At 31.8% G+C, this 14,317-nt stretch overlaps 1 protein-coding gene and 1 long non-coding RNA gene across 2 annotated transcripts; both read left to right on the top strand.

Annotated features, from left to right (window-relative positions):
* The first annotated feature begins 660 nt into the window (after positions 1-660).
* On the top strand, positions 661-2,659 carry LOC114425686. Its single transcript, XR_003669268.1, has 2 exons — positions 661-887; positions 1,250-2,659. It is a non-coding gene; the product is annotated as an uncharacterized LOC114425686 (long non-coding RNA).
* A 6,826-nt stretch (positions 2,660-9,485) lies between these two features.
* On the top strand, positions 9,486-10,257 carry LOC114367519 (auxin-induced protein 15A-like). The gene has a single exon (XM_028324720.1). The coding sequence runs from the start codon at positions 9,745-9,747 to the stop codon at positions 10,042-10,044; it is 300 nt and encodes a 99-aa protein (XP_028180521.1). The 5' UTR covers positions 9,486-9,744; the 3' UTR covers positions 10,045-10,257.
* Positions 10,258-14,317: the final 4,060 nt, after the last annotated feature.

Here is a 14,317-nt window from a genome sequence, read left to right as displayed (position 1 = left end):
AATATGATTGATTTATAGCCCATTCAAACGAGAAGTGAGGTCTAGGAAAGCATCTTCCCTGCAAGGAATTGTGAGACCACCCATTGGATGATCATACACGAATTCTTCCTCAACTTGGCTCAGTAATTGCCGAAATAAAGGTTGATTCAAGTATGAAATAGGAATCACAAAACGCTTCATTTTTTCCCCAACATAGACTGCAAGGCAGCCTTTGGGAACTGCTTTGGTTACAGCTAAAGATGACCTTCTGATACCGGGTATCGGAAGCCCATTGTTTTGAGTTGAAATTAATGCACAGAAAAACACAATACAATGAAAGCAAGAAAATGTTTGAATTCTTACTTAGTGAGTGACTTGTGTATTGCTTGAGAAAGTCATTATGAATGAGTATATAGACAGATATGTGAGTCAATCTATGTGGAAACAGTAGTTCTCTGACGAAGTGAATATATGGTTAGCGTGCAATTTGATGCTTGATGGGGTCTAGTGAGAGATAAGGGGTAATGAGGTGTCACATTATATTGTCTACATGAATTTGGCCAAGCAAGGATTACTTGAGATTTGAGAAAATTCGTGCCAACCAGCTGGCTGGCTGCACCTTTAGAAAGAGACTTTACAGCCAATAAGCAAATAATTGAATAATAACCAATACAATAGCCTTCTTCTTATGCTCCAGACAGGCTCAAAACATATCATATTGGTTCTTCATGTTGATAAACTACCACTTCCCTGATGACTAAAAAAGTAAAACAAATTTCTACTGTACTGTGGAGTGGTTATGTAGATCTGTTTCACCCTCCACATAACAAAAATAGGGCAAGAAGAGCATCCATGATATAGTATAGTCCCTGCAACACATGACTTAATATAGAACCAAGCCAAAGTTTGTGAGCTTTCCTACTTTCTTAATATGTATGAAGTACTTAGATACAAGCCAATCTTTAAAGAAATTGGTCAAATAACTTATATGCTAGTAAATATTGAAACTTTGGTTTCTTAATTCACCTAGACATATTCTCTTTTCAATTTTCCCCTTTGGATACTGCACTATTTAGAATGAGAAATTTAAAATTTTATTGCAATTGCAGTTGACTTTTAAATAAAGTAGCACTCAAATCTGAAAAAAAAACAGAAAATACTGAGAGGAAGGTTGAGTAGTTGAATTCATTGTCATTATACACAAAAAAAAAAAATTATGTTGTGATTTTGTCATTCTGATGGTCTTTCTTTTTCCTATTTCTCAAAAAAGGGAAATCTTTACAAGTCGAGACAATGCCTATTGTACAAAATGTCTCCACTAATCTATGTCAGTCTCCTACAGGGTGAGATTTACAGTCCATTCAAGCAAGAAGTTATATGTTGGAAGACATCTTCGCTGCAAGGAATTGTGAGGCCACCCATGGGATGATCATATCCAAACTCTTCCTCAGCTTGACTCAACAATTCTTGGAATGAAGGTTGATTCAAGTATGATACAGGGATCACAAAGCGCTTCATTTTATCTCCAACATAGGCTGCAAGATATCCCTTTGGCACGTCCACTGTTTTTGAAGATACTTGATTTGCAGCAAATAATGCCCTTCTGATACTAGGTAAATGAAAACCCATTGTTATATTGATTGCGTTAGAGACTGGAGAAGAGAATTGTCTAAGAAAAGACTTTAAAATAAACTTTTGAATTTTGAATGCTTCAGGATGTGAATGATTTGTGTTGGTCCTAACTTCTTGCAGCCATAAGTATATATAGATATGTAAGAAACCATAGGCTAGTTGAATTATTGGTGAAGGAGGGCTATGAGATATGGGACCAAATGAGAGACAAGGCATATGGTGTTGTCTTAGAGGACTTTCTCATGATTCAACAATACATGTTATAGTAGAAAATACAAGTCCCACCTTCTGGAACAGATTACCCCACTTGAAATGAAACAGCTGCTTCTATGAAAAAAGAAAATCTAATTGATCATGTTAACACTTATCTGTGGTGGCAGGTAGGAGCCACAAACTTCATTTATGTAAATTTCACGCTGTGTTTCTTAGAATTTGATGTACAGAAAACAAATGTAGTTCATAATGCCTTGTGATCATGTATTCAATGTTGGTTCTCTTCTTATCTCCAAAGACGGTTTCAGAGCTACCAATCAGCTCGGCTCAGCTCAAGCCTCAATGTTTACAGATTGCTTATTGTCACTTAGATATTAGTTGGTACATGGTAGATATATATCTATCTATATTATTATCATCTTCTTTAAAGAAACATGTGAAATGTCTAAAGCATGTCTATCATTGAAAATACTATAGCTCAATATTAGATTTCACCATTGCTGATGTATTTATGTTCAAGTGGGTAAATCTGTTCGCCATTATCTCAGAAGGTGGGGTATGGTATGCACTCCCATTTATCTTCCTAATCCTTGAAAGCAACCTCTTAAGACAACACCATGTGATTATGTGATCCCTTGCCCCTAAAAAACACTCATGGTGGAATTGGATTGCTGTTGCAGAGGGCCCATTAGTGACTATATATACACTATTTCTAGTGTTCTCAAGCAACACAAGTCATTTGCATCCTGAAGCATCAGGGTTCAAATATTTCTTTCCCATACAAGTCTTTTGGCATCACTTGGCATATTACTTGTTTGTGGAGCCAAAAAAAAAACAATGGGTTTCCGCATACCAGGTATTATTAGACAGGCATCATTTTCTGCAGCCAAAGCTACTTGCAAGGGACTTCAAGTCCCAAAAGGCTATCTTGCTGTCTATGTTGGAGATAAGATGAAGCGGTTTGTGATTCCAGTATCATACTTGAACCAACCTTCATTTCAAGAATTACTAAGTCAAGCAGAAGAAGAGTTTGGATTTGATCATCCAACTGGTGGTCTCACAATTCCATGCAGGGAGGATGAGTTTCTAAACCTCACTTCTCGCTTGAATGAGCTGTGAACCATGCTATAATGGTGACTCAGATAGATTAGTTGAGCCAAATTTGTACAGAAGAAACTTTCTTTTATTGTGAATATTTTCCATATTGTTTTTTCCGTTGTATAAACCCGCTGAAGTTGGAAATTTTGACTTGAATGGGAATGTTAACACAAGATATCTGTTTCCTTTTGTCCAGTCTCAGTGAATTCTGATATATACAACTACAACAGTATCATTACCAAATTTCATTTGGCATAGATCAGTCAGCCTATTATCTTTTAATAGGGATTAACTGCTGCTAATCTTTTGGAGATATTGCCCAAACTTAATAAAATAGATGTTCGGTACATCTGCTCTATTGCATTTCAATGTATGTCTTTGAGCTGAACATGGAACACGGAACACAGAACACATTTGTTCTTAAACAGCTCTAGACACTTGTTATATTTTTTTTATAATACGAGCTCATTTAGTTCCTACATGCAACATCACAGAATAATCTTGAGTTAATTATGTGTTCCTTCCTATTCTATCATCACTGAAAAATCACCCTCATTTCCTAATGGTCATTGATTCTTACAGTTTCCTAATTAAGCAGCACCATCACAACGATTATTTTAGTTGTTTCTTTGGCATAAATACATGGATTATCACTACAAATTACCCTGAATTTCACAACAGGAATATTTTGGTGGAAAGTGATCACCTAACAGTTCTGTTACCCATGGCCAATTTTTTTCTCCCATTCCTACTTATTTCCATTTACAAAATTAAAATTGAGAACTTAGATATCTTATATTTAAAAAGTAGTTACTTCGACCAGATAAATATTTTTGGAGGATACACAAGTTGATCGTGCCAATTAGCTCAAATTGAAAAATTATTTTCAGTTGATTGCACGGACTGTTTGAAATTTAAAGATTTGGCATGCACCCCTATTGTTTATCTGTGAAGTAACTATGATGTTCTTTTTTTCTCCTTTTTTGGATGTAAAAACTATGAATTTATTATTGGAGAAGTGATTGGAAAACCAGATAAAACCTCACAAAAACTTCATGGCTCAATTGTGATGTAAGCCATCTCCAAAAGAGATACATCATATCATACAACTCTGCAGTAATGGTAGAGCATCATGGTTGGAGGGAGGTGCAGTCTATGTCGCATATGACATAGTTCTTAATGCGAGACTTTCTATATAAATCCTTAACTTTTACAATACTCAATATCAGACTTCTCCCTTATCATTTTGGAAACCCTCTCCCTTATCACAGATATTATTTTAATTTAAAATGACAAAATCAGAGAAAAAGCATTGGCTATTTGACTTTTTTCCCAAGTACACACACACATCCCCCACTAATTTATTAATCAAGCATTACAGAAGAAGACATTACAAGTTAACAAAGGTAAGTGACTTCAAGATCATGTTAATCCATTGGATTATCTTATCTACAAGCGGTTCTTGAGGCCATTCATTGATTATCAAATCCAAATTCTTGTTCAACTTCACTCAGCAGGTGTTGCGTTGAAGGTTGGTTCAAATATGATATAGGAATCACAAACTGCTTCTTTTGGTAATCTCCTACTTAAACTACAAGGCAGCCCTTTGGGAAATCACTGCGCCTTTGAAAACCAGGCAAACAGAAATCCATTGCAGATCAAGAGAATGATTTGAAAAAGAGTTGTGTAAGAAGATGCTAAGGACTTGACTTGTTTGTGACTCCAACCACGACTATCCCTATATATACACATAAATAGAAGGTTTTAGAAAACTCTTAGATACAAAAATGATTGATGAAGAGTAATCCAAATGGAGGCTGGTGAGAAACATGTGTGAAGGATCACATGGTACTGTATACACTAGAATGTATTTTATCAAAGATGAAGAAATTATTAAGTGAAGCTGGATGTTCAAACAATTTTTTGAAGGACATCCTAATGGTAGCCACTTGATAATTAAAAAAGAGAGAAACCTGCAAGATCAAAACCCAATGCTTAATTGTCTAAACAATTTAATGGCTGACGTAGTGCTCTAGACATAATAACTTCAGACACCATGTTTGGTTCATATTGAACAGTCAACTATAATACTACCATATACTAGAAAGAAACGTTTAGGTAGATAAGGCGTTTGAAGTTGCTGGCATATACTTACAATTTTCCTTCAAAAAAATAGAGAATTAAGGCAATAATACAGGCAAAATTCGTTCCTCTACCTTACATGTTGTAACACCCGTTTTTTTTAAATAAATTAAAAAGAAATTTATTTTAAAAAAATAATGAGTTTTCGTAATTAAATAAATAAGGAGAAATAGATTTATTAATTAAAATAATGGTTTTAAAGTAAATAAAACGAGACATAGTTAGTTTTTACATTTACAGGTTTTCACGTTTTCCCTTCCTCCCAAGTTCGTTCTCTCTTCTTTATCTCTCAAATCTTCTCTTTTTTCACATACACCCAAATTTGTCCTGATAAAACTACGATTACAAACACGTTAATCGTTGGATCGTTCTCAAATTTGGACATCAACTTTGGAACTCATTTTCATACATACCCACTGTTGGGATTTACGAAATAATGTCTACAGACATAAAAATACCCCTCGCATGAAGACAATGAAATTGAGACTCTAATATCTCTTCTACTTCTCTTTGGCGCTTGAAAACCCTGGCAAAACAACTAGAGAAAAAGCTTGAGAAATCTTAGGGAACCGCTAGAGATGTCACTATCACTGCCGGACCACACACGTAAGTCCGCTTAGAAATAAGGAATGAGTTTATCGCAATTGGGGTTAGAATTAACATATATAGGGATCATTATAAAATCGAATTGGGATTTGTTTTGAGATGTTCACTATATTGTAATTTTGCCTTTATGATTATAATCATGAGATTTTTATGTTTGACAGACCAATTGATATCCAAATGCGAATTGGTTGATAAAATTGAGTGTTCTTGGTGTTTTCGTGTTTTTGAACCTATGATTTTGATTCCTTTTATTTTGATATGATTATGTGAAATTATTTTAAGAGTTTTACTTCGCATGTTGTGAGAAGTATTTTTATATAATTCGTTTGTGTTTTGGACAAGATTTACTAAATTAGCATTGTTTTGGCCTCCTCATAAGCTTATTACGTGTTGATCTGTGTGTGAGCGTGTGTGTTTATATGATTCATTAGGTGTGATAACATGTTGTGTTGGAGTATTCTCGCAAAAACAACATGACCCTGACTAGTCTCCCTACGATTTTACCTAGTGAAAGTAGTTTGACTTACTAGTGTATGGTTTGTCTTGTCATATATTTTTAAGCGTCCAACGAGGTTTTTCATTGATATGATACCACATTAGATATAAGATTGAGTCTTAGTATCTATTGCATAACGTTTGTGTAATGATCATTATAACTTGTTACGTGATAGTGGATAGTGAATTGTGTGAGTGTGAGATAGTATGTTGTACTTGAGATGTGTTGTTCTGAACACATGATTAATGTGAAGGTGTGAAATGTGAAATTGTAATTAAATCCTTAGGACTAGTGATGTTACGCAATAAGTGATAAAATGTGCGAATTATGCTAAGTTGAGCTTGTTATACTTATATTATATATATGTGTGTGTGTGTGTGTGTGTGTGTGTGTGTGTGCTTTCATTTATTTATCTTTACCTGTTTAGGAATGTAATAACTCACTCCATGTATGTTATTATTGTTTGAATCTTGTGATAATTTCAAACCTTGTATTCGTAGGAGCAGATGATTATGTAGATGATTTTAAAAAACCTTGTACTAGAGGATGTTGGGACACAACGCTTATTTTCATACCCTTATTTGATAAATTTTCAATTTGAAGAATAACGTGGATATATCAAACATGTGACTTTCACATTATTAACACCACACCCTAGCCAACTGAACTAATAGATCAATTGTGTTATAAAATAATTAATGTTGTTATATATAACACTAAATTTTTTAATGTATATTTAATATACATATAATTTTACATAATAAATTTTATAACAATTAATTTTGATCTAATAATATATTTTTTTACATATATAAATTGTAAATAAAAATTATAGGTATAATAAAAATTTATATATGTAAAAAAATACATTATTTAAAACCAAAGTTATTACTGATTTGCAATCCGTATGAGCTTTATGGAAGGACAATGTTGAAATTATCCAAAATCTACTAAGTGTACAAAAAAAAACATGGGTGCAGGAAGAAAAATCCTGAATTTGAAGCCTTCAAATCTTGATTTTGGGCTTTTGTCTTGGCAGTAGCCCAACTAAATAAAGGTTAAAATGCAGAAATGGAGTTGGCCTGCAATACTTGTTCTCCTAATTTTGTGCCAGCTCAAGAAAATTAAAAGAACTTTATTAACCATAACTTTCTATATTTAAAAAATTATATAATGAAAAATACTACACACTAAAATCAAGTTCCGGTGAATTCACCAAAAAAAAAAAAAAAAAGCAAACCTTGTTTTAAGATTATGGAAGGGCTAAAGGAATGCTAATAGAATTATAATCTATTACTCTGAAATGCCAAATTTTCTTTCACATTCCTTGTCGATTTTGTGTCTTTTAGAACTGTTTCACAAATTGAGCCTAGTCATGGGTGGGGTGGCCACTAAGCTTTGAGCGAGATTTGTAAACCGATTAATAAACTTCAATTTATTTACTCGTTTAGTCTCTATACTTATATTATTTTTACGTGTTAGTTCTTATACCTAAAAACTATCTATTTTATTCCTTACACATGTACTTTTGATATCATTGTAGTTCCTCAGGAAAATTGTCACAAATTTTCTTGCGATTATTAAATGGTCACAAATTGGTCTCACAAAATAAAATAAAAAATTAATGGATAAAATTTGTAGAGGCTTACACTGTCTAGAAATTTGTACTTGTTTTACACCACCAATTTTAATTTTTTATATAATTTTAACAGATAGGAACCAAATGACTAATTAAAATTAAATCATTTTCTTTTTATAGTCAACTATTGTTACACAAAAGTTTAAAGTGTTTGGCCTTCCAAAAATCGGGTCCAGTACTCAAATGGTGGGAGTATTTCACGTGCGGTGTTGAAAACAACTTTTATGCAATCACATGGACGTTTTCAGTTTTCTATTCAGTGGCTCTATTATTGGACTGCTTTATGAATTCAATGGAGGAGGATGAATATATAGGTGAAAAACAGATTAATTAAAGTGAAGTTGCGCTAACTAATTAAGCAAGGCATTCTTCATTTCCTACAATCTGTTGTGAAATGTGCAGTGCTTAATCCATGTAGTTAACAATCTATTAATCCGTCGCACCAAGTTACATACATAACAAGCACCTCACTACACCGAATTTGGCTTTTACATTACTTACTACACGAAACACTTGACACTTCAACCATATGAAAGTTGAGTTTGATGTGATGGGGTGCATATTATTATGTAACTCTGTATGGCAAATAGATTATTTACTACACTAAACTATGTACACTTTGAAGAGGAACTCAATCTGCTTATAGAATAATTGACCAATTGCCTTTAAGCTAGAAAGCCAATGTGATTGCCATTAATTAAATTATTTTCCCTGCGATCGATTCACGTTGAAGAGGAAACTAAGATATATATAAGCAGATAAAAAACGCTTCCTTTCTATTTTGAGAAGAGGAGGGTAATTGTTGCAGTTTAATTTATGCAACTGTATAAACCAATTAAGTTATCATCCTTCCTTTTGCAAAAAAAAAAAAAAAAAGATATAGCAGGTCTAATAGAGGGAACCACCCTTGTGTGAAATAATTGAGGACCTATTGTTCAGCTTTTTGTTTGGAAAAATGACGTAGTGCTTACCCATTAACTATTGAACTTATTTTGTATATGTTGGTTATATTTCTAAATGATGTGCATATATAATTTATGAATTGATGAAAATCATTTTCGTTTTAATTCTCTTTATATTACCGTTTGCAGTCCCGGCTGGGTTAAAGAACAAAATCAAACTCTAGCTACTATAGGTTATTGGATTGAGTAGGATCACGTTTAGAAATAATGTTTGCCTGCTTGAATTAGTCCAACATGCATGATATTAGGTAGGTGTGAATCGGATAATGGAATTTCATTATCTAGATTTGACGTTGTATCTACTACTATTTAGGATGGAATTTTTAAAACAGTACAATTTAGAAAAGGGAATGCAATATATTATTAGATTAAGCCAATTTGGACCAAATTAAATCAAGGATTAAGTTGAACCTAATCCAAAGATTATGTGAACCAGTTGATAGATAGGCATATCTATCTATTATCCACAACAGAGACTAATGTCTAGTGATGACAAAAAATTGCTACTAAAGAGCACCAGTCTAAATTCAAAGCTCCTTTTAATAGGTAGGTAAAACCAGTTCAACATATTTTCCAATTGCATGTTGGCATTTCATGTCAAGAACGTGCCTAGAATAAAAAGGGGTAAGGCATTATTCGTTCAAAGCAAGAAACAATAATCAACAAGTAGTACAACTTTTAACTAGTACCACACTTTTTTTTTCTGGCTCCAAAAATTTGTGGGTCCTCATGTTTTGGTCCAGATTAGGCACACTCATGTGAAGCTACCGCAAGTCCTACACCTGACATGTTTCTAAACATTCTTCATAGTTATCAAGCAATTTTAGTTAGTGCATGGCATACCTTGACCCCCTATATATATGTAATGTATTTTCTTGAGATGGCAATTCCAACCCAAGTGATCTTATCTAGCTCTACCACTTAATAATAATATCTTTAGACGTTGATTCATATATATCTAGCTTTCTAGCTCCATCATGAAGACTGGAAACAGATTTGTGGGGATAGCTCATGCCAAGCAGAAACTTCAGAGAACACTTTCACAAAGAATCAAAATGGCTTCAGCTGTTGCTGATGTTCCAAAAGGCCACTTGGCAGTGTACGTTGGAGAGAACCATAAGAGGTTTGTGATTCCAATATCTTACCTAAGCCACCCTTTATTCAGAGACTTGTTGGATTGGGCTGAAGAAGAATTCGGATTCAATCACCCAATGGGTGGTCTCACTATTCCATGTACTGAAGATTACTTCATTAGTCTAACTTCTTCTCTTAATTAATTACTATTACTAGTTCAAAAGCTGGCAATGCTTTCATTGGACATTGGTTATTTTCATTTTCCTAGTGGATAAGGATTACCACCAAGTTAGATTAGGCCTTCCATTCACATTTTGTTCTAGAGATTCTCCTTAATCCAATTGCATCCCAAGTGATGATGTCTTCAAAATTTGTATATATTTTTTGCACAATTGAGTTTCAAGCAAATTTATGTTTCCAAATATTGCTCTGAAAATTTATGTGTAACCTTGGATTAGCGTTGTCTCCATTTTAAAAATTTAGGCTTAGAAATGAAATTTGAAGTAAAGCGTGACATACATTTGCCTGATATACTGTGTTACAGACTAATTACGGTGATAAGTTCCAAAGGCCAATGGATTTTAATCATTTGGCTAAGTCAACAATTAGAATTTTGGGATATACTGTTTATCTTAATTCAAACGATGATTATGTGTTTAACTATGTAGTCTGCTCTGTCACTCTGTTATTATAGGGTTAAGCTTCACCAGATATACTCATCAGAGCTAATATGCTCTTTTGTATAAACATCAACAATAACATGATTAACATCATGAGCTTCATTCTACAACAAAAAAAAAATCAACAATAACATCAATATACAGTTAAGAAAGCTATAATTGTTTTAAAATGTCAAAGTTATTTTTATAGAAATTTGTTTCAGCGTTACTTGATATTCTTGAGACTAGAGAATGGTGCTTTATTTTATAAAGAAAACAAAAGTTTTAATAGTGGAATTTGAGCTCATCGCCCCTAGTTTTGTAACACTCCCAGTATCACACCAGAATGAAAATAATTTATTTTTTTAATCTATCACTTAAAAACTCTATAGTTAAATGTGTTTCACTTTAAGTAGTTATGAGACTGACTTTCTAGAAAGTTCAAAAAACATGTAAGGTAAGGAAGGAGACAAAGCATTCGGGAAAGTCTTGTGTTAGTTTGTGGGAAGAATTATTGATCCTATAAGGGTTACTTGCGGAGGATTTTGACTAGTGGAAGATTCTAATTGATAAGAAAATTGTATCATCGTGTGAAGTATTGTAAAATGTGAACCGTCAAGAAGTCAACATCAGATCTATTACAAGTTTCATATTTAACTTGAAAATCACATAGTCATTTGACTTATTTACAAGAAAATGTTTCTAAAAATATTCACGGATTAAGAACGAAAATATACCTAAACCCAAAAAACAATATAATTGAATCAATGTTTTTAAGCCAAGTTGACTTATCCCAGCTTGTGATCCAAGTGGTGGCATTAGGGGATCAATGTTTTTAAAATGTATCAGCTACTAAATTGGTAATAGGAAAAAATGTGATTTAGTTTTATAAACTTTTGATAAAAGAAAAAATAGTCATTACATTTAAAAGTGGTAGTCTCGATCTTTATATTTCTAAAATGTGGTAATTGTATTTCTCATCAAGTCAAAATAAAGGATAGGTCAAGATGAAATTTACTACATTTTAAAAATAGAAAACTATAACCACTATTTCAAAATGTAGTGGCTAAAATCAATTTTGTCTCAATCTTAACACTTCTTTTAGTAGAATGGATTATCAAACAAATAGAAAGGAACATTAAAGTAGAAATAGAGAGGAGATAGATTTTACAGTGTGTTTGATAACTTTGATAACAATGGAATAGGGTGAAAGAGAAATAAAAAAAAATGAGACTCACACCTTTTTATTATTTTTTAAAACGAGAAAAATAAAATATAATAGAATTTCATTAAAAACATAACCCAAACAATTATTTGATTTCCATAATCAATTGGTTGACACTATGACAATCAATTTTTAGGACCAATATGTCGATTATCAAGTTTCTATAATTGATTAGCAATTTGATTAATCAAATTTTTTTATTTCTATCTTATTTATTTCTTTTATATCTTCTAAAATCAAATACTTTTATTTTTATTCTATTTCTTATTTATTTTCATTTACCCAATTTATTTTTTCCTTATTTTTACAAAAATATTAATGTCTATAAATATATGATAAGAGCAAATCATATCTTAATAGACACTAATATCTCTGCACGAACCATAAGTATTTTCAACACCAATTGTTTAACGAGTTGTTTATATTTAGATATTATTATTTAATTTTTTTTTACCATTAGAAATGATTTACATATCATATTAGGTTACTTAAAATTAAGTCTCGATTGTTTATATAAATAACGGTTGCATGTGAGTTAAAAAATATTTTCTTACCATTTTAAGGAAATAATTTAAGAGTTACTTAAAATTATATCATTGGAATCAACTATGATGTGTCATTATAGAAACCAATTAACATTAAATAAAGAATTAAAAGTAGGTTACTTAAATTTCACCCATCAAACAATGGAACATATAACCATTCAATATTCATTTTCTACATTGTTATATACTAAAATTATTATGAACTGAATTTTCCTTCAATAAAAAATTCTTTTTAAGGATAATGCCAAATAACGAGAGCTCAATTTTATTTTAGTAATGTCCAACAAATTATTAAAAAATCTAATTTAGTTATTAAATAATATGCATTAGTTATTATAAACTCATAGTATGTGCTTGAATTCCTACTTATAAAAAAACAAATTAAGATGGATAGGTATTTTTTATATCCCTCTAAATTAATAAGTAAAAATTTGATTTTAATCTTTATAAATATGAAGAAAAAATTCATTTTAATATTTCTCAAACGCATGACATTAAACCATATGAATGAAAAAAAATATGACATAAAATCATACATCAAAGGTCTTCATAACACCACTGTTATGTGGTAGTGAATGACATATCATTGATTCATTTCCATCTATTCAAATTAAATGTGAAAATAAAAGAGATCACTTATGAGACATCTAAATTAAAAGTGGGGGATCAAAGTAGGACATTTAAATTTGAGAGACCAAATACATGAAATTAAACATATTTTAAATGACTAAAAATATATTTAATCATTAATTTAATTTTAAAACCATAACATCTCATGTAGAAATTAAGAAAGAACATCTTTTCAACATTCGATATGGCTGTCAAGGTTGATTAGCTGTCCTAGCTAGCAAGCATTGCGAAAATGCATTGCATATATGCATCCTCCTCGTTTTAGGGTATGCAATGTTTTGGGTTAACTGAAGTATTTAACAGTGAAGCATATATAGTAAGTGCACGTACTTTATTTAAGGAGCGAGTGCGAGTGTGAGGGTGCAAGTTCCGTAAAGTGGGCACCCTGGACATTGGACGTGGCCATCTTTCATCATTTATTCACTATTCATAACTCATTATTTTGGATCATAAACAATTAAACACTACAGAAATTCAGCAGCCAGAACAAATGGCACTACTGCCAGCTTTTTTAATCCTCTTTGGTGTGTCATTTCATGAATTAACTATATAAATTAAATATTCAAGAAAAAATATTTAGGCTTAAAACTATAGTAATAACATTTTTTTTCCGGAGTCAGAGAGAGAGATCATGAGTGTCTCTGTATCTCATAACTTATTGGATCGAAGATTAATTAATCTTGATCACTGTGCGTGGCTATCACTGAAATTATTAACATATAAATTGATTGTGAAATTTAACTTTTTATTAAAATAATTACAAACAAATAGAAAAGTATGAGTCTCATGACGATCTCTATCTCTACCAAAACACTAATCAATCCAGGGTTGATCTTATTTATAAATCTCATTTCAGCGACCCAATTAAGGAAAACCTGCTTCATCGATCTAGGTACTGCATGTATAATTTCTTTGATTTTTGGAACTTCCAAAATGCCATTGTGAGTTGGACATGGTCGTCTCACTTGCAATATACAATCATTCTCATGATTCCAATTTCCAAATATGTAGAGACACATGCATATCCTGCATCCATAACATCGGGTTCTAGTGGTCCACAATGTATTCTACTAAAGGAAGAATTAGTTGATGAAGACGCCATTTATAATAATATCACCAAAAGATACTGCATGCATAAATAACCATAAAATATTATAAGCAAATAATAAAATAAATTTCAAAAAATAATTATTTGAGTAATATACATCATAAACTCAGAAAAAAATATCAAAAACTATATAATGTAATGTAATTAAATAAAAACATTGCAAATTTGTTCAAGAACGCCAATTAAACGAAAATTGATACTTTTTTGTTGATAAAAAAGTGGAAGAACAAGAACTCACCAAAACTACCAACAGGTGCCAATATACAGCATGTAGGTTGAAGTTATCAGCAAAAACTTACCTAAAAGTTA

This window comes from Glycine soja, chromosome 9 (assembly GCF_004193775.1).
Source record: "Glycine soja cultivar W05 chromosome 9, ASM419377v2, whole genome shotgun sequence".
Lineage (NCBI taxonomy): Eukaryota > Viridiplantae > Streptophyta > Magnoliopsida > Fabales > Fabaceae > Glycine > Glycine soja.
The sequence above is the reverse complement of the archived record's forward strand: the minus strand, read 5'-3'. Positions and strand labels throughout refer to the sequence as shown.

Bases quoted from the DNA above. Each gene is read 5' to 3' on its own strand.
- LOC114367519 (XM_028324720.1), top strand. From the start codon at position 9,745: ATGAAGACTGGAAACAGATTTGTGGGGATAGCTCATGCCAAGCAGAAA.